The 26,594-nt window shown below is 40.1% G+C and overlaps 3 protein-coding genes across 3 annotated transcripts in view; 2 read left to right on the plus strand and 1 right to left on the minus strand.

The window, feature by feature from the left end:
• LOC138038104 (uncharacterized) overlaps positions 1 to 6,744 on the plus strand; it is a 32,473-nt gene extending 25,729 nt beyond the window's left edge. Inside the window, exons 7-12 of the mRNA XM_068883925.1 lie at positions 1,900 to 2,172; positions 2,824 to 3,246; positions 3,532 to 3,801; positions 4,958 to 5,140; positions 5,823 to 5,885; positions 6,216 to 6,744. Coding sequence (XP_068740026.1) covers positions 1,900 to 2,172; positions 2,824 to 3,246; positions 3,532 to 3,801; positions 4,958 to 5,140; positions 5,823 to 5,885; positions 6,216 to 6,463 — 1,460 coding nt within the window. The 3' untranslated portion in view covers positions 6,464 to 6,744. The remainder of the gene's footprint in view (positions 1 to 1,899; positions 2,173 to 2,823; positions 3,247 to 3,531; positions 3,802 to 4,957; positions 5,141 to 5,822; positions 5,886 to 6,215) is intronic.
• Positions 6,745 to 13,695: 6,951 nt separating this feature from the next.
• On the minus strand, positions 13,696 to 21,182 carry LOC138037488 (pyruvate dehydrogenase phosphatase regulatory subunit, mitochondrial-like). Its single transcript, XM_068883407.1, has 6 exons — positions 21,000 to 21,182; positions 19,713 to 19,864; positions 18,792 to 19,002; positions 16,760 to 16,855; positions 15,809 to 15,991; positions 13,696 to 14,001 (listed from the first exon to the last, which is right to left on the minus strand). The coding sequence occupies exons 1-6, from the start codon at positions 21,180 to 21,182 to the stop codon at positions 13,696 to 13,698; spliced, it is 1,131 nt and encodes a 376-aa protein (XP_068739508.1).
• A 52-nt stretch (positions 21,183 to 21,234) lies between these two features.
• Positions 21,235 to 26,123, plus strand: LOC138037489 (pyruvate dehydrogenase phosphatase regulatory subunit, mitochondrial-like). The gene is made up of 4 exons (XM_068883408.1): positions 21,235 to 21,253; positions 23,181 to 23,276; positions 24,045 to 24,227; positions 26,046 to 26,123. The coding sequence occupies exons 2-4, from the start codon at positions 23,184 to 23,186 to the stop codon at positions 26,121 to 26,123; spliced, it is 354 nt and encodes a 117-aa protein (XP_068739509.1). The 5' UTR covers positions 21,235 to 21,253; positions 23,181 to 23,183.
• Positions 26,124 to 26,594: the final 471 nt, after the last annotated feature.

The raw sequence follows: 26,594 nt of genomic DNA on the forward strand, positions 1-26,594 counted from the left end.
TGAATAAATGTAGTTGTCAGAAATGTTTTTTAATTGACACTTTAACCTATCCTCGTTTTCAACCGTCAGAGTGGGTCCATGTCTTTTTAAATCGCGAAAGAGCAGTTCGAAAGAGCTTTTGACCTCATATTTGTCAACATTTTTTGGTGGTAGACACAAACGTAAACCTCTTGCAAGAACACTTTTCTCTGTTTCCGTTAACACACGATGCGAATAATTGAAAATGATTGAGTCTTTGGCCAAGTTTGAGAGCTGTGGTATTCCTTTCTTCCGTTTTAGAACATTGAACTTTTTGTTCAATATCTTAGACAGGTGATCTTTCAATTTTGACGATTTTGCCTCAATGGTAGGGCAAGTGTGATTCAGGTCAAGAGGTGACAAGGTTTCCTGAAGTCGGCAAGTGACGTGCTGTTTCATAGGACTCCTTGTACTTGAGTCGAAGTGATTTCTTTTCGCGAAGTTCGTAATTTAACACATCTTCCTTGAAACGGCGGCAAGCTCGTGTTTCCTGAAAATCTTGTCTACTTAACTTGAAATACAGAAACTTTGGATAAATGTGGAATAGTCTGCATTTCTGTATGAAAGTAATGTCGAGTGCCACTTTGTTATACTGGGAGAGATCTTTTTCATATCTTCGTACCGTTTTCAGCGTGTCATGGCCATACCGCTCATGGATGGTCTCATAAAAATTATTTGACTTGGGCCATTTTAGTTTCAATAGGAATAAAACGCAAACAGCGGTTACAAACATTTGCTTGAAATGCATAACTTTTATAAACTTAACGTTTCGTATGTTACAACATACATCATCAGAAGTGATTATTATTCAGTTAAGATAAAAAATAAAAATATAACTGTACGGACTGGGAACTAACGAAATTGATTGACATAAATACAAAATAAACCTAGTCCGCACTTTGGCTTATCGCTGCATTAGAATTTGTTCGTCACCCCGATTGTTACAGTCTGCCCTAGATGACCTCAAGAGGATTTTGTTAATTAATGGCTACCCTATGGGAACTGTTAAATATCATATAAATGATGTCATTGAGAAACATCAAAATAAGCCAAAAGATCCTGTACAAACAGTTACGAAAAAAGAAGTTCTTATCGTTCTACCTCACAAAACAGCTGAGGTCTTGTATAAGCAAATTCTATGGTATTTTCAAAGTCACAATAGTTTTTCGGAACACCCGAAGGATCAAGTCTTTTTTCCCTTACAAAGATAAACTAGCTCCTTCCTTTAGGTCAAAAGTAGTGTACAGAGCAAACTGCTGGGATTGCAATGATTTCTACACAGGGAAAATGAAACGCCGATTACGTGACAGAAAAACAGAACATTTTAAAAGCTCTAACTACAAATTGTCACGAATCTGCAATTGCTGATCATGTTTTCTTAACCAACCATAGAATTGGGATCATTGCGAAATATTAGCAACTGGTCGATCAGACATGCATTGCAAAATTAAAGAATCTCTGTTGATCCGTGATCTTAAGCATGCCTTAAATGAAAACGTTGGCAGTGAGAAACTTTAACTTTGTTATTAGGATATTCTTGTCGTTTTATGTCAATCAATTTCGTTAGTTCCCAGTCCGTACAGTTGTATTTTTGAATTTAAAATTTATAATCACTTCTGGTGATATATGTTGTAACATACGAAACGTTAAGTTTATAAAAGTTATGCATTTCAAACAAATGTTTGTAACCGCTGTTTGCGTTTTATTCCTATTGAAACTAAAATGGCCTAAGTCAAAGAATTTTTATGAGAAATCTTAAAAGCGAATTGTTACATCACTAAATAAGAATTTTTTTTTTTTGTCAGAATCTAGTTTTACTTAACCAAAACTATTTTCAGCGCATTTCAGAATACTGATCCTGTTTTTTTCTGTTTCTTCTAGTCGTGGCAAACGGACTGTACACCTTTCACTCTTTCAACATTCCTTTCCCACAAGAAGATTTCTCGCTTAACCAGTGCTGGAGGTCAATAAATGGCAAATTCGTCTTGGATCAATGGTGCAATGTTTTCGTGGCCCGTATTCCTAGTCTGTATGCAAACTTAGACCTCGGAGGAAACAGTGTGTCTTTTGAATCTGCTTGCTTCCCTGGGCATTTTATGAGACAGAAGAACTACCATTTTCTGCTCCAAAAGCGAGACGGGAGTGATGTTTTCGGTACGTTTCCACAATCATCGCCCCACTATTTCGCCAAAAGTTCAAAACTTCTTTTATTTATTTAATTTTTTTTTAACCCAGCAACTTCTCGGAGAACCATTAACCCTCTACGAGACTTTTGATTCCATGACAGGGTCAGAGAGACAGCTTTCAGATAATATTTAAGTACTGTCGATAATACTTCAATATAAGTGCACTTCATCGCGATGAACGACCAAAACCTCTTTATCGGAATTAGCTTTAATTTGGGATACTTAATACTTTAGAAGTCATATATGATCTGGGAAATTCAAACACGTGTCAAGAGAGGTATTTAGGAAAGAGAGAACTTCAGTGATGCTCGCAATCAGCTGGACAATTGAAGCAATTGTCTCTTATATTGACACCTGAAAAATTAAGGTGGCCTCAACCTGATTCCAACCTTTGACATCTGCGATGGCGATGCAATGTTCTACCAACTGAAATATGAAGCCACTCAGCTGGGAACAGCCTCCGGGTCAATTTTCTGGGCTCAAATGTTCCCGTGAAGGACTGGATGATTGAAATATAGGTGCATTATAGAACTGTGGGTTGTAGACGAAAGAGAATAGTGATTCTAATTTAAATTTTAACCTCCTTTCACTCTTAAGAACTTTTATTTTTATTTTACAGATAGAGACAGCTCTTTTCAAATTTTCTCGGTCATGAAATTTGCAAGAAATTTGCTCTTTAACTCATGGCACCAAGACTGGTACATTTGCCAATCAGAGGATCGGAAAGACTACGGGACTAAACTTATTCTCGATTTCTACAACGGTGAGCCAGACGTCCTCGATCGTTGTACCTTTATCCTAAACCCATTCTGGAAACACAAGTATCAGAATTGCAAATATTCCCTGGGACCAGTAGAAGCCCCTGGAATCAACGGCCAACCGCTTCCTCATCCACCACATTTAATCGAGAAAACACCAGCTTCACCTGTCGTGCTACCTTCCTGTATACCAATGTGTCCGGTGGGAACAAAAGAGGCAACTACACAAGCCGCAGTTGCAATTCCTTCCACACCGGAGGTCTCGATCGGTTCTTCACCAAGAAGTAAGTTCAAAACAAAGTTAGTGTGATTACATGTGATGTGCGCGCTCTCGTTTGAGGTTTTTTCCGATATTAGGGAACTTAAGCACGCGCGTTTTTGAAACGCAGACGGCAGGTAGAGCATTGCACCAGCATCGCAGAGGTCATGGGGTCAAATCCCGTTGAAGGCATTTGAACTTTCAGGTCTATAAGAGACAATTGTTTAAATTGTTCAGTTGAATGCGAGGATCACTTCTAACTTTCGTCGATGACACCCACTTCAATATTTACATTTCTTTTCTAATCTAGAAAAGTGTGTAACCGTGAACTTCACCAACAAGTTTGGTTCACCTTTTACACTATATTCTTCCCTGAAACACGAGGGATATTTTGTTACCCGATCTGCCTTCAAGCTTCAGCTCATCACAGACAGACCAGATTTGCATAGTTACGTGACATTCTTTGCCAAAGACCCAGAAGGAAAACGCCTACTTCTACTGAATGGGAGTCCAAGCATTTCAGAGCCACTGGTTTCTGATTGCGCGGTGTCTATGGACGTCATAGTGACAGCAAAACCAGGTGATCTATTTACAACTTGTGTGTTTTAGTAAGAAAAAAACTATTGGAAAAGTTGGCCACACAAAATACTCAAATAAAAATTTTTTTTAAAATTCTGTAGAAGCTAATAAGTATATCTTTCCAGCTAGAGGGAGGACTTCGAGTCACAAAGCAACAAGGAGACGAGGCCGTTTCGGTGCTCTTTCGGGGATGTATTTTCTATAATGCCGATAGCAAGCAAATCCTACGATAAATTTAACTTGAGACGTTGCTGTTGAACCAAGAAATTCTAAATTTTTTAGTTAGGATCGCGTTGGGTGTTTGGCTGTTAGGAACTTAGGTCCTTTTTGCAACTCCCTCTGACGAAGGCCGGCTACCGCTCAAAACGTCAGCTCGCAAATCTTTCTTGTGCATGAAGGTTGATTTACCTTTAGAGCGGCTTTCAATTGAGTGTCGTAAAACAAATACCAAAGTAATAACTTCGACCAATCGCAGCAAGTGCAAACAGCGCAATCAACCAATCCGAATTCGTAGCAATTCCTTGTAACTAAGGGCGGGAAAAAGCGCGTGCAAGTCGCGCGTGCAAGCCACGTTCCTTTTTCGTGTTTCACTCCCCACCGACGCAGCACCGAAGTTGAGACAAAGACAAAAGAGCAGGTGAAATGGTTGTGCGCATGCGTGATGTGTTGGCCATACCGGTTTGGTGTTATCGTGTGTCACCTTGCTTGTTTTGTTTTGTTTGAGACAAAGATTAATTTTTGGTCATCTAATAACTGATCCAAATGTTCCCGCTTAATGAAAGCCGCCTTTTCTCCTCCCCCAAACTCAATTTTCATTTATCTTGGTCGGAAATGTACTGTAGAACAGATGACAATACTCAGGAACATTGACTGAGGGGAAGGGGAGTGTAAATTCTTTCCTAAGTGAGGATGTGTGAAAATGAAGGTGAATTTGTGTCACTGTTCCAACAGTTATGTCAAGGATTGGTAAACCAAACCTCGGTAAGTCAAAACAAGTCACGTTTTGACCCTAGACTCATGGATGCTTCGGCTAAATCACTGAAGTAAGTCTTTTGCCAGTGTATTCAAAAAAGGATTTCCGTCTTGGATTAAATCCTTCATAAATTATGGTTTGATACTACAGTGTTAAAGTTTGACCAATTGGTTTCGGTTCACAGGTCTCCTTCCTGCGAACACGACTCAGACATCGCCTGTTCTCCCCAAAGCAGTCGCTCCTCCCTCTTTACCTACAGCCCCTGCTACAGTGTCTCCACCGGCTCCTAAAGGCCCATCAACTCAGGCTCCTTTGGTTTCTCCATCTCCTCCTAAAACTGAAGCCTCGACCTCGTCTTCCCCAAGCGGTAAGAATTAAAAGTTTAGCCGATGAAAGAATGTAGCTTGTTTAAAATTTTCTTGTTTATAACATCACGCGGAGGATTATAAAGAATACAAAAATCAACAACGACAGAAAAATGTATCTTAAGTAGAAGAAATTAACACTGTTTATTTAGATTTAATCACAAGTAGAAACTGTTTTGCACTGTACCCTGGGTATTGTTAATGAGCTTTTAGAAATTCAAGCCAAAGATCTTATACAAGTGTTTCATCGACATGTTGCGTTGAAAATGTTGAAAATGTTGCGTGCGTTTGGCCAGCCAGTTCAACACAAGTCGCAACATCATGAAACAATGTCGCAAGATGTTACGTTGAAATGTTGCGAGCGCTTGGCCAGGCCTTAAAGGAAAGAATGACGTCAAACGAGGTATAGGAACCATGTCTCTCACACCTCGGTCGTATGGCGTAGTAGGAAGACTGGAAATTTAGTTAAATTGCATACGGTGGAAAAAATATTAAACAATTAAGGCTTAAGGGGAAAACGGGACTCCTGTGAGAGCTCTTAGCCTGAGGTTTTGTCTGTAGACAGGGAAATTCAGTTAACACCAAAACAGAGCAGTGCACGTATTTGCTTTCATTGATGCTTTTTATGAATATGTTTTGACTGGAGAGCAATGGAAAATTAGCTTATTTCATTTAATTTTGCAGATAATGGAACCGTTCACTTTCATTACCATTTCCATGATCGGAACACACCTGTTCCTGTTAACGGTAACTTACGAATTTTGAAAATAATAATGAAAGGAAAATAAATTGAAGGTAATGGCATCACACGCCTGAGCTTCAAGTGCATTGAGGTATCGTTAGAGAATTATGGGGCTGCTAGGGTATCCAATATTTCTTCTGAAGTCCTATGAAGACGAAGTTTCTTTTGAAGTCACTAAAATGATTGGGGATGATGACGTCATGATCATAGTGTGGACGCCATTTTGTATACCTGAATTCCCAAAACTCTTAAAATCACTGAAATCTTCGTAAAACTACAATTTCTTTCCAAACGGAAGGGTATTTCAGAAAGTTTTGTGTGCTTTTCGTTTTTAGTTTGCCCAAGCAGCTGTATTGATCCTGGACAGTGTCAGCCGTCGTGTCCGATACGTTGCTGTAATAGAAGCATTGACGAATACATTGACGAGGATAAGATTTACAAAACCCGAAAAAGAGATTGCATCTGCGCAAGAAAATGTGCATATCTGAGTTTAAAGCGGAATACAAGAAAAGAACAATGTATTTTGTCATGCGGTCGGTCATGCCGAAGAGAAACACGAACAAGCCGGAAAGAAAGTTCCTAAGATAAGACGCAAGACAAATGATACGAAAGAGACGATGCGGCAATTCCACACTTTTGGATCATACTGTGGGTTTGCGGTACTTAACAATAACGCAAAAGACGATTGAAACTTTTTAGCAACCGAATTGCTTAAATAAACAGCTCAATTAAGCGCTAATATTCTATCCAAAGAAAGACTTCATCCAAGTTGTTCAAATGAAGTGAGGGAATCTTTGCTCTAATCGAATACTCCATCGTCCATCCAAAAATTAAGTATCATGACTTCACTGCGCGCAATCCTAGATCGAAACCTCATGGGCAACCACGTGAAAAGAATTACTGCATTTCTCTTTTTTTCTTTAAAATCTATTGCCTAACCGTCCAATAGCAAAATGCAAGGTTATCTCAATTACAAATTTAAATGCCAAACCTACAAGAAGAAGAAGACTTTTATTTTGACATGATAATGATTAAAGCTACAAGTTGCAAAATGTTGAGACACTTTCATAAAAAAAACTTTTCTACCTTCCAATACCCGCCGTATCTAGAATTTAAACCTTTCCCACTTCCTCTCCCCCTTTCAATGTTGACTGTTTAAGTTTGCAACAATTTTTTGTCTTGCTAGCAACACTGATAAGGATGGGGGGCTGCAGTGTGAGAGATAATAAGTAAATTAATTAATAACGCCCCAAGAAGGTGAAGTGTCTCCACTATTTTTGCAACTTGTTGCAGCAAGTTTGTGGGGTCGTGTGTAAATTAAGGAAAATCAATTAACTATAAAATGTAAAATGACAATAATTTAAACAGCTAACATCAAATATGTACAGTACATAAAGTAAAACAGTCAAATATAAAATTAAATCATCACATCGATACCGGACAGCTGAAGCTGAAACAACGTTGAATTTAAAATCTCTAAAATAAGCTTTTGTTTTCAATCGCTGGCAGAGGTCATTTGGCTTCTATGTGAGACTCCATGTTCATTTAAACTGACATTGTTTCACAAGATCGCACCTCTATGAGCAAGGGAGTCCTTCATAAATCTAGTTTTCAAATCTCATTAATAAGTCATGAGCCTAACAGCCTATCAAAATACCGATAAAACGTCAGTCTATGATCCTTGTATGCTGGTAAAACACTCCTCGTTAGTACTCTTTATATAAAGAATATTAGTAAGGCATAGCTTTTTTTTCTTGTATGCTAATATTTTACTCTGACAATTGGAATATGTTATACGAAGATTGCAGTTGGAAATCACCCAGCAATATAATGTGTGAGGATTTCAAACAAGCCATTTCGAGTGGACATCTGAGCAAACGCAAACTAAAAATCATGAAACAGTAGGCGGCCTGTACATAACTGAAAATAAGACTGACTTGCTAGGGAATTTCATTTGTAACCAGATCGCTTCAATACCTTTAGCAAACAAATCTTGTCGATGCTTCTCTTGCAAATAATCTGCGTAATACTAACAATATAGATCCACCCCCTTTACGACCTTTTATATCCACCGCGTCACCTGAGATCGATTCGTCGAGCTGCGTTTCTGTTATAGCAAGAATCTCAAACCTGCACAACCGCTGCAAACATCTCCATTCTTCTATCTTGTTCTGCAAATACATACATTCATGTGAGCCACCTGAGATCTTTCACTCAGACAAACTCTAACTTATGTACAATGTTAGTCAAGTAACTCTCGTGTATCTCGTCCTCAACACTAAGCGAACCAGAAGGAACAGCCGGCGATGTTGTACTCGTCTCCGGATGAAGGACGTGAATCAATAAAAAAAAAAGTGGGCGGAAGAAATTCCGGAGAAAAATTTGCTCATTTCGCCAACTCACACAGTATGTACCACGCGAAACTAAATAAAGCCTGATTGCAGGAATACGAGTTTTCAGAACGAGTACCAAGTTTCCGTATGAGCACGCGCACTGGCAAAAAATCCGACCTCCAAACCATTCTCGTCTCCAGAGCCTTCCGTTTCTTTAACGGAGGGATCTGGGACGAAAGGCCTCCAGAGTCAATGCCTGGCCAAGGCATCGTACTCCCACATAAAGCTCGCCATTGTTCACCCAGGGCCGGTTGTGGAAAGCCGATTAACTTAATCCAGGATTAACGTAAACTTTTGTTTCATGTTTTCAACTTTTTGGTGAAAGTTAATTTTGTTATTCTTGTTTTTCAAGATTGACTTCTTCTAATGTAAAGTTCTGCTGAATATCCGCGTTGAACAGCATTTGTTGAGAAATAAACTCCTTGGTTGATTTTAATCTGGGATTAGCGTTAATCGCTTTTGAACAACCGGGCCCAGAAGCACCTGCCCTCGTTTGTCAAACGCTCGAATGGTGATGAAAAAGGTTTCGAACAAAACAAAGCTGTGATTTGTCCTAAAATAAGGGAGCAGTCGCATTTTCCAGCACAATCTTCAAGTTCGATATTACTTTCTCTTTTCACGCAAATTCGCTACGTTCGAACTATAATAAAGTTTCTCGTGCTTTATGAGAGTACAAAGCACGGAACAAACGAAAGCCCACGCCATCATTCGCAGAAATGGCAGATGAATTTCCGAAATTTTACCTTGGGTATTATTGAAGCTGTCAGTTAAAGGCTTGCTCAGATATTCTGTCAAGTGCTTTGGATGGAAGACCTCAACCGTCGCCCGGTCCAGCAGTTCTTTCAAGCTCAGAAAGTCCTCACGCTGGAGTTCTTCATTTACAAAATTTCCCAACAGGTTTTCAGATTCCAGCCGCAAGCAATGAAGAGTTTGTTTTCCAGTTGTCATGTCGGAAACGTGCAGGTTTTCATGGGCAACAATTCGGCCGGTTTTCACTGAACTTAATCATTTAGATCCTCTTTTTTGCTGTTTTTTACGGACTGAAACCGAACATTGAGGCACTTGTTTTTCCATAAATTCTAATTTTGTGTGATTTTCAAGCCAGTTGATTGATGTTTTGACAAGCCTTTGTTTCATTAACCAATCAAATAATCTTAAACATTCTTACAAGCGCGCTGATTGGTCCAAAGTAGCGTGCTTTATCAGAGTATAAAGCACTGTGCTGACGACATCTCAGTTCGCCACAAGCAGCGCGCGCTTTGAAAATAAAGTAGAATTTTTGAAGAAAAAATTACTTGTTTTTTTTTCATAAAACAAATAAAGAAGCCTTGACTGTGCTCTGTTCTGTTGTAAAGCACTTAGGAAGCGGCTAGAGCACTCAAGAAGTAGGGAGAAACACTCGCCTATCGGCTCGTGTTTCCCCCTACACTTCTTTCGTGCTCTAGCCGTTTCCTGCGTGCTTTACAACACAGAACAGAGCACAGTCAAGCAATAATGGCTTTCAAATAAATATGGTGAATTCGCTCTCTTACCTTATATTCTCCTGATCGAAATTGTATGCAACTGGTCGTGGGCTTCCAAATCTGACTAATGCTTGGAGGCTCTGTTTGGTGCAGGCTTCAACTGATTTCATCCTAATGGAATCTTAATATTCGTGTTAGTGTCCCACTTGTTTAAAGTGGGTAGCGTAGGAACTCTCGTAGGTATTGTAGTTGCTTCTATTCAGTGTTCTTGAGTCCAAGCCATTTCTTGTTATTTTAGTCGTTTGTTTTTGCTTTAGATCACCCGCTAATCACGTTCTAACTTATGAGAACTGCTACATTGCCCTAATGGGTCAATACCTTTTTCTGTCGAAGTCAGAAGCCGTCGCGGAACACCAACACCACTGTTGGAGCAAATCCCTCTTTGTCAATGAAATAACAAATGAATTATACTAGTGTGTTTTCTGCTTTATCTCTTGCTCGCTAATCCATTTATCTATTTGTTGCTAATAAAGGATAAGAGTAACCTCGAAGGGTGACTAGTAGATATGAGTATGCAATAAATTGAAAGCAGAATATGGCTTAAACTTTTCGAGAATAATTAAATATCGAATAAATGTTATATCGAAGATATTGTTGTGCAATGCTTGTACATTTCGCGACGACTTTATACGGGACATCTTTTATCAAGACTTCGTTTGTGAGTTTATTCGGGAAACCGTGACCTTCTCCGAAGGATTTCTCTCGAACTCCAGGGGTCGAGAGGAGAGATCCCTGGGAAGAAGTTGTTTCTTCTTTCCTAGTCCTTGTCGGGCTTAACAGTAGTAGAATTTTCATTGTTATGCTGCACCTCTATGGCACACGTGAGGATACTAAGATATGGGCGAAAATAATTTCCGCGCATGCGAAGAAGTGCAGCAGGATGGAGGTTTCCGTCGCTGAGGGGAGGTGGGTGGGACAAAAAAGGGGGCTCCGTAGCGACCTCTCGGGGCATGAACGCATAACAGGGTGATTACAAGTGTGGAGGGCGAATAAATACTCTGCCCAATGCCCATGGGTATTTCGATGGTCTCTAGAGAAAAAGCGTACTAATTTATGTATCGCGCGTGGCCATTTCGGCGCAATCATATCAATGAAAATAGTATAGAGGTTTCCAAACTGTTAACATTTTTCTGTTTCCATTTTCTCGGATATTAAAGGAGAAATGCGAGAAAATGTTTTTTTTTTAGTCATGTCGGAGTTCCAGTACGAATTTCCCTTTCCAGAACAGTTAACGGACGCTGGCGAAGAGGCAAGACTCAAGAATAGAAAACCCTGCGCAAGAAAGTCAATATGATTAAAACCTTATTGAACTAGCTTGTCCAGCCCTCACTGGGAAAATATTGGTCTCGCTCCTTTTTTGCAAGTTTATGGACCTCGCCTTTCAGGCTCAGTCCATATACTTACAAAAAAGGGAACTCGACCAATATTTTCCCAGTGCGGACCTCACGCTAGTTCAATAACATCTTTACACTTTACGCAAGGCTAAAAGCGGAGATCCTCAATTATTATCCTTAGTTTTGTTTTCAGCTATTTTTATAACTAGTCTGCTTCCCGTACGACCAGTCCAGCCTTCTCATTACAATATTTTTTCCCGTGCTCTTTTCGCCGTTTTTCGTTACCATTATTCAGCATGTTTTCTCGAGATTGTGTTTATTCGTTATTCCGCTGCTCGTCACTATCATTTCGTCTCTTTATTCGGGCTCTTTCTTGCTGTCTCTTTCTCTCATTGCCACTGAAATTCCGCCATCTTTCTCGTGCTCTCCAGTGTCGCTCTCTTTCATGTTAAGCATCGCCTACTAGTCGATCGCATGCTTACTGTTCTCTTTTGCTCTCTCTCTCTCTCTTGTTAATTTCTTTCTTCGTTGTCTTGAAAACGTTTGCCTGTTTTACTAAAACGCAGAGTAGTATGATGTCCATGCAACTTCCCGCCAAAAACAACGCGGGTTCCAGCAGTGCGACATTTCGCGTATTGGCTAACATGAAATGTTCAACGTCCGGACAGACGGTCGTACGATGTTACCATGTGTTCTTAACCATGGTTCTCCGCGCGCGCGCGGAGCCCCGGTATGATGCCCACACCTCTCGAAGACAAAAAGAGCTTTTAAAATTGAAGGAACATTTTTTTCAACGGCATTATCTCGAGTTGAACTAAAAAATAAACAGCATAAAACTTTCAGAGAACTTTGATCGATTCTGTTACAAGACGTCTATATTCATGTAATTTATTTACTCAACCCAAGCACATTGGCTACTGTGTTAATAAATAAAGCGGTCTCTACTCCGCTTTTAACAAAATTACCAAAAAAATATATCTAACTGGATTTGTCAAAAAGGTACCTGCAGAAATTGTGAAAACACAAGCCAATTTTGCTGCCGTCACAAAGTAAAAAAAAGCCACCCTCCCCACCCCTGTGCTTTGGTCACACAACTGCCAATCACCCACCCACGGCACACTGTGGGTTCGCTCTAATTGGTGATCAAAAGCAAACTATCATTCAGGCCTGCACTAGTCCAGGAAAAATTGCCAAGGCATCCTACACTGTAAAGTCTCACTTAACAAGGCCACAATCTAACTGCAGTCAAAGTCTCAAAGCAGCAACCCCCAGCCAGCCCTGTGCTTTTGACACTCACAGTCACCCACCCACTGTTAGAACTGTCCCTGGGCTGTTTGGCAAAGCAGGCCTTGACGGCAAGCCCCCTCATTTTGATCGGCCACACTGGCTTGAACACGGGCTACGCCCGTGCTCAAGCGAAAACTCCAGCAGCCACCTTTTAGGAAATTCGCTCAGATATATTTTAGGGAAAAGCTGGACAAGTCTTGCATTACATTATGTTTGCGATTGTGACTTACCAGATTTTAACTTTAAATCAAATTCACTTAAACTTAACTTAAAGAAGTTATGTTTTCCCTACAACAATTCAGCAGTCAAAATATACCAGTAAGCTAAGATACAGCTATTGTACTGTATTCTATCAAAAGACAGAGACAAAGCAAGGCAGATATAAACTATCCAAACTTAAACAATGTTTCAAGACAAGTCGAGAATTCAATTCAATTCAATTTAATTTATAGGGAAGATATATCTTTTACACAACATTGCTTTTGTTATTCAAATGTGCCAACCACCACCTTTGTTTCAACAGCCAATGAGGCTCTGGTTGACACATTAATGACAATAGGTGACGTCAACGATATCTTCCCTATTCTCTCTTTCTATTCATACGGACAGGTACATTCACATGAAGCCCAAAGCCAAAGGTTAAATGGCTTGTGGTCAATAGTGATACCGGTGTTACACTACAATATGTCGAAAAAATGAGTATTAGACAAAAAACAAAAAGATAAAATTACTATACTAAAGCATCATTGTACTAAATATTACCAAACTACACTATGCAATCACTATGCCGGAGTGCTATACATAAACACAAAGCGTACAATGCAACAGTGAATACATTAAGAAGTCAATATTGCTACTATAATTGTTGAGTCTATTGTTTTCATAAGATACTTTTCTCACCAAAAATTCTCTTAAAAAGTGGCTTACATTGAATGTACGGTTATAACCTTATTTTAACATAAAGAGTAGAGTATAGAAAGATATATTTTCGGTAATGACTTAAGAGAAACTCGGAGGAAAATCCGAGTGCTTCCGAACATGAGTCGAACATTTGACCTTCCGATTACAAGTTAGGATGTTCTACCACTGAGCTATGGCCACTAGCTCAGCATTTTTCTGGAAAAGAAATATCGAAAGGTGACATTTTTTAAACAAGTGTCGAAGAAATAAAATGGCGTCGTGGATGTACAGTGAAGAGTAATATTTGTTAAATATTGACGATCCGGCTCGTGACATGGCAGAAGACATTTACAATTTTATGTCTCATTGTAAAAAAATTTATTGCCTTGAAACCGAAACAGGAAATAAGCTTCCTGCTATCTCAATTTCAAACTCTTCATCTTGAAACAACAAAGTCCTGTCCCTCCCCTTCCAAGAAACCCAGACAAACGGGCCTTCTCTCCCCTGATGCTGTAACACGCGCTTGTTGTATATCCAATCAATGAACCGTTTTCTACGAATTAACTCTCCTCCCCACGGAAAGTTGTCATCGTCGTGTTCTTTTAGGGTCAAAGATACCAAGACCTTCTTTTGATGCTGAGATTTGCCTTCGAGAAGTGCTTGTTTCCCGAAAAAATCTTGCTTCTGTGGAAAAAGGAAAAAGTTCCCGAATTAGACGCATGGCGTTTGTTCAAAGCAGCATAAAAAACGGAAAAGAAAAACGAAAAAAAAAAACTGCTCCAACCAGATGATTAAAAAGCTCAAAAGGATGACTGAAATCCGTTACCTTTTAGTGATGGAGACATCAAAAGATACCGAACTTCTTAACTTCCTCTCTTCCTGTGTTGACGTTACGTTATTCGAGTGCGTGTTTTCTGTCATACCTAACTCGCCTTTCTACCTCATCGGCCTAACTTTGCGCAAACCGCCGACTAACGACGACAAGAAAGAAAAATCTCATTTAAATGGAAACCAAACTCCGTTCCATTCTCTAACGTCTGTCTAAAGGCTGTGCGTCATCTGGTGACGAGTTAGACGACAATGGTAATAGTGAATCAAAATAAAATTAGAGAATGTAAAGTGAGGAATATAAAATGAGATGAAGGAACGACCAAGCACTTTCCGAGGCAATAAAGGTTTTGCACGGCAGCCATGTTGCGTGGCAGGAACAATAGATTCTTTTTCCCAAGGGAAAAAATGTTGTTTCTAATGCAAAACATTTTCATTGTTCCTGCCATGCAACATGGCTGCCGTGCAAAACCTCTATAGACCGATTCGGCTAACTCAATGTTGTATCCAATTCAAATGTCTCGGGGTTAAGGTTCTTTGCGTGTTGCATTTGCATGATACTGTAGCAAAACGTTTTGTTCCCAAAGGATTTGTATTGGGTACAACATTGAGATCCCGTCAACACGTATCCGTCTTCGTTTGAAAACGCAACATATTTTTCTCCGTTTTCAAAAAATTCGCGTCCACCACGTAGCGTTTTCGCATCGTTTTCGCCCGTCAACACGTACACGATGAATTGATTTGAAAACGATAACTTTTTAACTATAACCCGACTGTGCATGCTTGACGCATGAGTATTCGCTTTTCCGACTACTATTTGGGCTTAAGAGTTGTCCCACCAAGCGCTAGTACGTACAGGTCTAACCCAAAATAGTCGAGGTCTTGGCGGGCAACCACCAAGTCGTTTCAACTCTTGACATCGGTTGTGAAAATAACCTAATAATCTTCAACCGCCTTCTGGAATAGTCAGCTTGAAGAAATAGCAAAGCTAAATTTGATCGAAACCACGCAATTAGGTTTGAAATAAGCTCAAGTATAAAAGACAAGAATGTGAAGGGCCTGTCTGCCATCTTGAATAAGTTTATAACACTGCGCGGAGTGGATTGGAACTGATAGTGTGGCGTCACCGTTTTGGAAAAGTTCCGTTTTCGTCTGCTCACACGTACACGCGAAAACAGCGTTTTCAAAAAGTTTCAATCTGGAGAGCGTTTTTGAAAAGTTCCGTTTTCACTTATCGTTTTCATTGGATACGTGTGGACGGAAGCCGTATCCGCAAAGAAAAAGTTGTGTTTTCAAATGAAAACGGATAGGTGTGGAGGGAGCCTGAGTTAGCCGAATCGGTCTATTACAGCCATTTTTTCAGAGGAAAGCACGCTTACTTAATGCTCGCAACATCTTCTACCTCGTTTCAACTAATGATCGACAAATTAGAGATTATTGTAGGATGTTAGTTCCAACAACTACGGAAGCGAACATGTGTGATTCGTAGCAAAGAAAGAAAGCTTTATGAAGCAATTTTTATTTCTAAGCTTTGTTATCGACAAGTAAATACCAAATCTAACCAATACCGGAATTACTTTCAACATCCAAGTAAAAAATGCTCTAATTTCATGCAAACCATAGTTTTTGAAAATACTCCAGCGCCACGTGGTTTTCGTCTTACCTTGCCGAGTTGAACCCAGTGCATTAATCCGGACTCCTTGGGGCTGATAAATGAAGTGAGCTCTTTTCCAAACTGAGGAACCGCTCTTTCTATTCGCAAACAGTCAACCGCTGAACGGCCTACATTTTTAGCACCCAGTTTTCGCCCAGCCATCATAATTTCACGGTACAAGCAGACTGCAAACTGTAAAGATAACAGACAATTATCAGTAAAGAAGATTATTCTTTGCATCTGATGGGACGCGTTTGCCAAAAAAGGCGGAAAGAAAAATTTTTTTTTTTCACATTCCTTCTTTGAAAATTAAATTAGTGCAAACTGAATAAGCATGCCCATACGGAGCTGTCCGGGGTCAATGAAGTAAGATATCAAATATCCATGACACAACTAAGAATCAATACTGATACTTCTATCGTTCCACCATTGATTGCTGGTATATTTTCATTGGGTACTCCCTATTGGTCAGACCCCTTCACAGTAAGTTTGTTATGCTAAACGTTTCTGCACCGGGTTTCCCTATCAATCAGTACTGGACATGCACGGGGCTCGAGTTAGATTACTTATTTATGAGAATTTATCGAGGGACGGGGCTTAACCCCGGTGATGGGGATAATTCTAGTAAGCTACAATTACTCCAACACTTCCAGAACTAATCGAGAACCTTTCCTTTCGTCAAAGGAGGTAGCGTGTCCGAGTGGCGCCGGACTTGAGATCTGGAGACTCCGGGTTCAAGTCTCTGACCAAAAGCTGAAGTTGTTCTGGGTGATCCCCGCTTTAACGTTTCAGCTACGCTTGCAAAATTGCCAAGTGGTCTACCTACAGTTGGGTTTCAGTCTTCAATAATCGTTTCTGTTTGCTTGTGTCAATTGTTTCAAAAGGCCCTCTAAATTCCTTAAATGGAGAGATCCAAATAATAAGTACTTATATTTATTTATTTATTTGTTATCATTTTACCTCAGAAGGAACCAAAAGCATCCAGTCGTTATCCTGGTTACCAAAGCAACTGGTTCTAAAAATCCTCACTCCAGATGCATAGCCCAAGTCCATTAGCTGCAAAAAAGTAACACGAATCAAGCAAAAATCGCACTGAGGCGAAGAAATGAACTATCGCCGACGAGAAACCTAAATTTCAATAATCCTAAACTTATGGTCAAAGTGATTGCAATCCCAATTAATGTAACTTCCCAAAGATTACTTGTATAGTCATTTGACATGATAACACCTTTTTCCGAGCGCAAATACGACAGTGTCGTTTATAATGATCAAGTTCACTTCAGGTTTACGCCGTAAGTGGACCCTCAGAGGAAACGCGAGGCGAAACCAAAGCGGGCAAAACAAGCTACTGTAGGTTCGACTACCAGTCGCTATTTCGGGACTTGAACGAAGCCAACACTCCTCCCCCGAAGGGAGGCAGTTTTCACATTTCTCTCCCTCGCCCCCAGCTCTCTCCCTCTCTCCACTTACGCGCAGAAATGCAAGTAATCACATTCACGCCCAATTTTGACATCCAAAATGAAGTGTCTTTTTAGTCTAAACCAACCTTTGCCACCAATTTCCAACAATAAAGTAAGGGTAAAGGTTAGCGTTATTTTAGCTTAGGGTACATTTAAGTGCAGCTGTTGTATATCTTTACTAGAGAAGCAGCATTTGGCGACACTTTGTGACGTTAATTGTCTTTATTATTCCACTATTAGGCCATTTTACCATATTTGGTCAAGAGAACGCGCAAAATATGAGACGGTTTAAAACAGAGCAAATACGGACGGAACGGGAGTTTTTTCAATGAAAGAAATTGTTTTCAACATGATGCAAAGACTGAGAATTTAGAGAATTTTGGTTTGTGATCGCTTGTCACTCGTTATTTTGTTTATCCAGTCAAATAAGGACTTTGGCTAGCTTTTGTGCTGTTTACATTGTTCGCACGCACCCTGAAGGACAGGTGATGCATTTTTTTCAAAATACTCTTACCACATAAAATTGAAGCAAAATAACATCTTTTTTGTAGTGGAATAATAAAATCTTTGTTCGATGGTTTAACATATAATGCTCGCGGACATTTTGTTCATTGCTCGTATTTTTCCTCGCTCTTCCGGGGCTCGGAAAATACTACGCAACTCGCAAAATATCCGCGCTTATTATATGCTAAACCATCGAATAAGATGTATGCATTCCGAGACCTGAGTGATGTTTAAGTTGAGGGGAAGAGGAATTTAAGGGTACAATTCGTGACGCTTTTTGAGATCCGTGTGCATTTTAATTGCTTGCACTTCTAGACAAACCACTTTTGCCATCGGGTTTTAAAGTGACCGAGGAAAAAACGTTGCCTTTCCTTCGAAAACTGCGACTTTTAAGATTTTTCCAGTTCCTGACCAGTTGTTCAAGATGTACTAAATTTTGCGGCACTTACACAGCAATGAAACTTCTATGAGGGACGAGGCATTTTTTGAGGAAAAAACGAAAATCTAACGTCGGGTGCTCATATTCACACGTAACCACACCAGCCTACCGTTTGCCGGTTGCCGATTCAGGGCATAGTTAATAGAGGGGACTGGTTTGAAAGCTCGGCAAACATCAAAGGAGCAAACAAAGATTCCAAGATTTAAGTCCACGACCGTGCCGGTGCACAATCTTTTGTTTTGCGCTCATACACTATGCATGAATTATGTAAGCAACACGTTTCTATTGGTTAGTTCCTTAGTACGAAGTAAACAACTATTGTGTTTTGTGCACGGTCAAGCCAAAAAAGCGGAGAACAAAAACCTACCACAAAGAAAGTGTCGGGTTTCATAATCATTCCCGTCTATTAACTATGTTCAGGGGAAGTAAATCCCTCTTTTGTTTTTGCCTAATAAACCCATCGTTTTGCGATGCTCCGTCGCTTTCCTCGACGTGGTTGTCTATTTGCGACCTCACGATACTACAAAAACTAACACGCTTAGCCCGCTTTTCTATCCACAAAGAAGGAAGCAGGGCATTGCTTTATTACCTGCGTTGCATTAGTTGAGAGTTGCTCTACACTAAGGGAGGTCTGGGTCAGACTTTGAAGTAGCTGATATGAATTCGGACCCAATACTCCAAGAACAACGTTCCCTGATTGGACGTCTCGAAGTGTGATAGCAGAGTCTGCTGGGACGTTCCTTGATATCAGTGACTGAGCAAACGTCACACTTTCAGAATCATGCAGAAAAATTAGAAATCTGCAGAAGAGAGAAAACTAAAAAAGCTAGGCGAGTATGCAGCTTCCTGCGCGAAAAAATAAAATAAACCAACTTTAAATAAATCCTCAAATTACCAAAAACAGTTATTTATCAATCAATCAAGCAAGTTAGGGTTTTTTCGAAAAATTATATCAATACGATGTATTGATGATATTGAACAACAACAAATCAACTAATAGAGATAAAACAGTTTTGCATTTGATATGCTGAGCTAAAAAGATGGGCACACGGTATATTTGGTTGGACTAAACCACTGCGATGACTCCAGCGCCAATAATAGCTCAGACTTGTTTTGAAAATAAACTTTATTAAGTGACAGTGGATTTGACAGCCGAGGCACACAATTATAGAAGGCAAGTTTTGTTTTTCGAAAAGACGGGAAAGAGGGGAAAAAATTGGTAGAAAGAGTAGAGAATCAACAACCTGAGATACAATAGTGAGACTCACCTGTGTGGAAAGCTTTCGTTACGAAGGCCGGGCTATTTTTTCATGAAGTCAGAGGGTATGAAAAGATTGTTGAAGGCATGGAGTTTATGCTTAGGCTCATAGTTAGAGAAAAAACGTTTTGATCCGAAAATTACATTCAAAACCGGCAAAAGCAGAGTTTTCTGAACTTAAATATTTTTCATGAAGACCGACGAGACTTAAGGTGTCAACTTGCTTGGAGCAGTATTTGATACTGATCTCACCTGTTTGGGGTACTTTTTATCACTGTGCACTTAAGCTCTACTCCTCCGCATTTGTTAAGCATCAATGTATCAACTGCATGGTTCACAGGAACTGAAACATCACTGCAACACATGTGTTGAAGAAATTCCTCACACTCTCCCGCAACAGGAGACTGAAAATGGAGACAGACGACAAGTTGTCTTTATGAAGTTCAGAAGATATTTGGAAACGTTATGTTCGACAAAAGTTAAATCACTGAATAACGTCAACTTTCTGAATCCTAAAGACCGTCGTCTGTCTCATGTTCAGTCTCCTGTGCGGTTGAGTGTGTGAGGATTTTCACCACAGTGCAGTGGTTCAGTTGAACATGCACTTTTGGGTGTGTTGATAATGAGCTAAAACTTTTTCCTTGATGCTCGGGTGAGAGTTTTCATTTTTTTTGCCCCTATCTTGCTTTGGATACACAACTAGTCACAATTGTATTTGCGATGAATCTTTTTTATGTCACGCCAGTTCCACTGAAGTCTCCCGGTTTCTTTCCCGAATTAAACTCATTAATTCAGAAACTCTGCTTTTGCCGGTTTGGCCATGTAATTTTCGGATCAAAACGTTGTTTTCTCTACACTATGATGCCTAAGATATTAATCCATGCTTCACAATTAGTTTTATACCCCTCTCGACTTCACTCATGCAAACAATAGCCGCCTTCCGGGCCTTCGTAACGAAAGCTTTCCACACAGGTCTTTCTCACTTAAATTGTATCTCTCAGGTTTGTTATTTCTCATACTCTTTCTCCTACCAATTTTTTCCCCTCTTTTCCCGTCTTTTCGGAAAACAAAACCTTTGCCACATATCTATAATGTGTGTGCCTCGCGCTGTCAAATCCAACTGTTCACTTAAAAAGTTTTTATTTTTCGTAGAAACAAGTCTGTGAGTATTATTGGCGTGCGTACACGTATCATCGACAGTGGTTGTTAGTACAATTTTGTCACTCAAACAGCTACTCAACGCTATCTAGTGCCGCCCTCGTGCCCATCTTTTTAGTCACCTCCTCCGCATTATCAAATGCAAAACTGTTTCTTTATCTCTATAGTTGATTTGTGTTTGTCTGTTCAATATCATCAATACATCGTATTGATATAATTTTTTTCGAAAACCCTACTTTCCTTGATTGATTGTAAATTAACTGTTTTTGGGTAATTTGAGGATTTATCTTAAGTTGGTTCCCCTTTTTATTTTTTCGCCGCAGGGAACGCTGCATTACTCGCGCTATCTTTTTCTTGCGTCTCTTCGTGCAGATTTTCTACACTTCCTTCTGGCACTCGATGTCTGACTCCACATCGTGTGACCGTTTGTCTCCGCACTGATATCACGGATGTCCCACTGCAGATGACCCGTCCGCACAACTCTGCTACGTTCACGATCCCTTCGTAAGACTTCACAATCAGGGACTCCGTTTGTTCCTTGAGTATTGGGGGTCCAGAATTCATATCAGAACGGACTTAAAGTCCTGACCCAGACCTCCCTAGTGTCATCGCAACTCTCAACTAATGCAACGCAGGTAATAAAGCAATGCCCCTGCTTCCTTCTTTTGTGGATAAAAGCGTGTTAGTTGTGTTTTTGTAGTACTTGAGGTCGCAAATAGACACCACGTCGACGAAAGCGACGGAGCATCGCAAAACGATGGGTTTATTAAGGCAAAAACAAAAGAGGGATTTACTTCCCCTGAACATAGTTAATAGACGGGAATGATTATGAAACCCGACACTTTCTTTGTTGTAGGTTTTTGTTTTTCTCCGCTTTTTTGGCCTTGACCGTGCACAAAACACAATAGTTGTTTACTTCGTACTAAGGAACTAACCAATAGAAAACGTGTTGCTTACATAATTCATGCATAGTGTATGAGCGCAAAACAAAAGATTGTGCACCGGCACGGTCGTGGACCTTCCAACTTAAATCTTGGAATCTTTGTTTTGCTCCTTTGATGTTTGCCGAGCTTTCAAACCAGTCCCCTCTATTAACTATGCCCTGAATCAGCAACCGGCAAACGGTTAGGCTGCTGTGGTTACGTGTGAATATGAGCACCCGACGTTAGATTTTCGTTTTTTCCTCAAAAAATGCCTCGTCCCCTCATAGAAGTTTCATTGCTGTGTAAGTGCCGCAAAATTTAGTACATCTTGAACAACTGGTCAGGAACTGGAAAAAATCTTAAAAGTCGCAGTTTTCGAAGGAAAGGCAACGTTTTTTCCTCGGTCACTTTAAAACCCGATGGCAAAAGTGGTTTGTCTAGAAGTGCAAGCAATTAAATGCACACGGATCTCAAAAAGCGTCACGAATTGTACCCTTAAATTCCTCTTCCCTCAAACTTAAACATACTCAACTCTCGGAATGCATACATCACTTCATGGTTTCGCAATAATACGCGGATCTTTTGCGAGTGGTAGTTTTGCCGAGCCCGGACAAGCGAATAAAAATACGGCAATGATAAATTGCGAGTTATATGTTAAACCATCGAATAAGAGATTTATTATTCCTACAAAAAAGATGTTATTTTGCTTCAATTTTATGCGTAAGAGTATTTTGAAAAAAATTGCATCACCTGTCCTTCCAGGGTGCGTGCGAACAATGTAAACAGCACAAAAGCTAGCCAAATGTCCTTATTTGACTGGATAAACAAAATGACGAGTGACAAGCGATCACAAACCAAATTTCTCTAAATTCTCAGTCTTTGCATCATGTTGAAAACAATTTCTTTCATTGAAAAACTCCCGTCCGTCCGTATTTGCTCTGTTTTAAACCGTCTCATATTTTGCGCGTTCTCTGACCAAATATGGTAAAATGGCCTAATAGTTGAATAATAAAGACAATTAACGTCACAAAGTGTCGCCAATGCTGCTTCTCTAGTAAAGATATACAACAGCTGCACTTAATGTACCCTAAGCTAAAAATAACGCTAACCTTTACCCTTACTTTATTGTTGGAAATTGGTGGCAAAGGTTGGTTTAGACTAAAAAGACACTTCATTTTGGATGTCAAAAATTGGGCGTGAATGTGATTACTTGCATTTCTGCGCGTAAGTGGAGAGAGGGAGAGAGCTGGGAGCGAGGGAGAGAAATGTGAAAAACTGCCTCCCTTCGGGGGAGGAGTGTTGGCTTAGTTCAAGTCCCGAAATAGCGACTGGTAGTCGAACCTACAGTAGCTTGTTTTGCCCGCTTTGGTTTCGCCTCGCGTTTCCTCTGAGGGTCCACTTACGGCTGTAAACCTGAAGTGAACTTGATCATTATAAACGACACTGTCGTATTTGCGCTCGGAAAAAGGTGTTATCATGTCAAATGACTATACAAGTAATCTTTGGGAAGTTACATTAATTGGGATTGCAATCACTTTGACCATAAGTTTAGGATTATTGAAATTTAGGTTTCTCGTCGGCGATAGTTCATTTCTTCGCCTCAGTGCGATTTTTGCTTGATTCGTGTTACGTTTTGCAGCTAATGGACTTGGGCTATGCATCTGGAGTGAGGATTTTTAGAACCAGTTGCTTTGGTAACCAGGATAACGACTGGATGCTTTTGGTTCCTTCTGAGGTAAAATGATAACAAATAAATAAATAAATATAAGTACTTATTATTTGGATCTCTCCATTTAAGGATTTAGAGGGCCTTTTGAAACAATTGACACAAGCAAACAGAAACGATTATTGAAGACTGAAACCCAACTGTAGGTAGACCACTTGGCAATTTTGCAAGCGTAGCTGAAACGTTAAGCGGGGATCACCCAGAACAACTTCAGCTTTTGGTCAGAGACTTGAACCCGGAGTCTCCAGATCTCAAGTCCGGCGCCACTCGGACACGCTACCTCCTTTGACGAAAGGAAAGGTTCTCGATTAGTTCTGGAAGTGTTGGAGTAATTTGTAGCTTACTAGAATTATCCCCATCACCGGGGTTAAGCCCCGTCCCTCGATAAATTCTCATAAATAAGTAATCTAACTCGAGCCCCGTGCATGTCCAGTACTGATTGATAGGGAAACCCGGTGCAGAAACGTTTAGCATAACAAACTTACTGTGAAGGGGTCTGACCAATAGGGAGTACCCAATGAAAAATACCAGCAATCAATGGTGGAACGATAGAAGTATCAGTATTGATTCTTAGTTGTGTCATGGATATTTGATATCTTACTTCATTGACCCGGACAGCTCCGTATGGGCAATGCTTATTCAGTTTTGGCACTAATTTAATTTTCAAAGAAGGAATGTGAAAAAAAAAAATTTTTCTTTCCGCCTTTTTTGGCAAACGCGTCCCATCAGATGCAAAGAATAATCTTCTTTACTGATAATTGTCTGTTATCTTTACAGTTTGCAGTCTGCTTGTACCGTGAAATTATGATGGCTGGGCGAAAACTGGGTGCTAAAAATGTAGGCCGTTCAGCGGTTGACTGTTTGCGAATAGAAAGAGCGGTTCCTCAGTTTGGAAAAGAGCTCACTTCATTTATCAGCCCCAAGGAGTCCGGATTAATGCACTGGGTTCAACTCGGCAAGGTAAGACGAAAACCACGTGGCGCTGGAGTATTTTCAAAAACTATGGTTTGCATGAAATTAGAGCATTTTTTACTTGGATGTTGAAAGTAATTCCGGTATTGGTTAGATTTGGTATTTACTTGTCGATAACAACAAGCTTAGAATATAAAAATTGCTTCATAAAGCTTTCTTTCTTTGCTACGAATCACACATGTTCGCTTCCGTAGTTGTTGGAAACTAACATCCTACAATAATCTCTAATTTGTCGATCATTAGTTGAAACGAGGTAGAAGATGTTGCGAGCATTAAGTAAGCGTGCTTTCCTCTGAAAAAAAAATGGCTGTAATAGACCGATTCGGCTAACTCAGGCTCCCTCCACACCTATCCGTTTTCATTTGAAAACACAACTTTTTCTTTGCGGATACGGCTTCCGTCCACACGTATCCAATGAAAACGATAAGTGAAAAACGGAACTTTTCAAAAACGCTCTCCAGATTGAAACTTTTTGAAAACGCTGTTTTCGCGTGTACGTGTGAGCAGACGAAAACGGAACTTTTCCAAAACGGTGACGCCACACTATCAGTTCCAATCCACTCCGCGCAGTGTTATAAACTTATTCAAGATGGCAGACAGGCCCTTCACATTCTTGTCTTTTATACTTGAGCTTATTTCAAACCTAATTGCGTGGTTTCGATCAAATTTAGCTTTGCTATTTCTTCAAGCTGACTATTCCAGAAGGCGGTTGAAGATTATTAGGTTATTTTCACAACCGATGTCAAGAGTTGAAACGACTTGGTGGTTGCCCGCCAAGACCTCGACTATTTTTGGGTTAGACCTGTACGTACTAGCGCTTGGTGGGACAACTTAAGCAAGCCAAATAGTAGTCGGAAAAGCGAATACTCATGCGTCAAGCATGCACAGTCGGGTTATAGTTAAAAGTTATCGTTTTCAAATCAATTCATCGTGTACGTGTTGACGGGCGAAAACGATGCGAAAAACGCTACGTGTGGACGCGAATTTTTTGAAAACGGAGAAAATATGTTGCGTTTTCAAACGAAGACGGATACGTGTTGACGGGATCTCAATGTTGTACCCAATACAAATCCTTTGGGAACAAAACGTTTTGCTACAGTATCATGCAAATGCAACACGCAAAGAACCTTAACCCCGAGACATTTGAATTGGATACAACATTGAGTTAGCCGAATCGGTCTATAGAGGTTTTGCACGGCAGCCATGTTGCATGGCAGGAACAATGAAAATGTTTTGCATTAGAAACAACATTTTTTCCCTTGGGAAAAAGAATCTATTGTTCCTGCCACGCAACATGGCTGCCGTGCAAACCTTTATTGCCTCGGAAAGTGCTTGGTCGTTCCTTCATCTCATTTTATATTCCTCACTTTACATTCTCTAATTTTATTTTGATTCACTATTACCATTGTCGTCTAACTCGTCACCAGATGACGCACAGCCTTTAGACAGACGTTAGAGAATGGAACGGAGTTTGGTTTCCATTTAAAATGAGATTTTCTTTTCTTGTCGTCGTTAGTCGGCGGTTTGCGCAAAGTTAGGCCGATGAGGTAGAGAAAGGCGAGTTAGGTATGACAGAAAACACGCACTCGAATAACGTAACGTCAACACAGGAAGAGAGGAAGTTAAGAAGTTCGGTATCTTTTGATGTCTCCATCACTAAAAGGTAACGGATTTCAGTCATCCTTTTGAGCTTTTTACATCATCTGGTTGGAGCAGTTTTTTTTTTTCGTTTTTCTTTTCCGTTTTTTATGCTGCTTGGAACAACGCCATGCGTTCTAATTCGGGAACTTTTTCCCTTTTCCACAGAAGCAAGATTTTTTTCGGGAAACAAGCACTTCTCGAAGGCAAATCTTCAGCATCAAAAGAAGGTCTTGGTATCTTTGACCCTAAAAGAACACGACGATGACAAATTTCGTGGGGAGGAGAGTTAATTCGTAGAAAACGGTTCAGCAATTTCATTGATTGGATATACAACAAGCGCGTGTTACAGCATCAGGGAGAGAAGGCCCGTTTGTCTGGGTTTCTTGGAAGAAGGCCCGTTTTGTCTGGTAATTTCTTGGAAGGGAGGGACAGGACTTTGTTGTTCAAGATGAAGAGTTTGAAATTGAGATAGCAGGAAGCTTATTTCCTGTTTCGGTTTCAAGGCAATAAATTTTTTTACAATGAGACATAAAATTGTAAATGTCTTCTGCCATGTCACGAGCCGGATCGTCAATATTTAACAAATATTTACTCTTCACTGTACATCCACGACGCCATTTATTTCTTCGACACTTGTTTAAAAATGTCACCTTTCGATATTTCTTTTCCAGAAAAATGCTGAGCTAGTGGCCATAGCTCAGTGGTAGAACATCC

The sequence above is a fragment of the Montipora capricornis genome, chromosome 2 (genome assembly GCF_036669925.1).
Source record: "Montipora capricornis isolate CH-2021 chromosome 2, ASM3666992v2, whole genome shotgun sequence".
NCBI lineage: Eukaryota > Metazoa > Cnidaria > Anthozoa > Scleractinia > Acroporidae > Montipora > Montipora capricornis.

Excerpts from the sequence above, each read along its gene's own strand:
- LOC138037488 (XM_068883407.1), bottom strand. The coding sequence starts at position 21,182 with ATGAATTCTGGACCCCCAATACTCAAGGAACAAACGGAGTCCCTGATT. Across the intron at positions 19,003-19,712 it reads ATAAAAAGTACCCCAAACAG|ATTTCTAATTTTTCTGCATG; the intron begins GTGAGATCAGTA and ends TCTCTTCTGCAG. Across the intron at positions 14,002-15,808 it reads ACTGGGTTCAACTCGGCAAG|AAGCAAGATTTTTTCGGGAA; the intron begins GTAAGACGAAAA and ends CTTTTTCCACAG.
- LOC138037489 (XM_068883408.1), top strand. The coding sequence starts at position 23,184 with ATGGACTTGGGCTATGCATCTGGAGTGAGGATTTTTAGAACCAGTTGC. Across the intron at positions 23,277-24,044 it reads TGCTTTTGGTTCCTTCTGAG|TTTGCAGTCTGCTTGTACCG; the intron begins GTAAAATGATAA and ends TTATCTTTACAG. Across the intron at positions 24,228-26,045 it reads ACTGGGTTCAACTCGGCAAG|AAGCAAGATTTTTTTCGGGA; the intron begins GTAAGACGAAAA and ends CCTTTTCCACAG.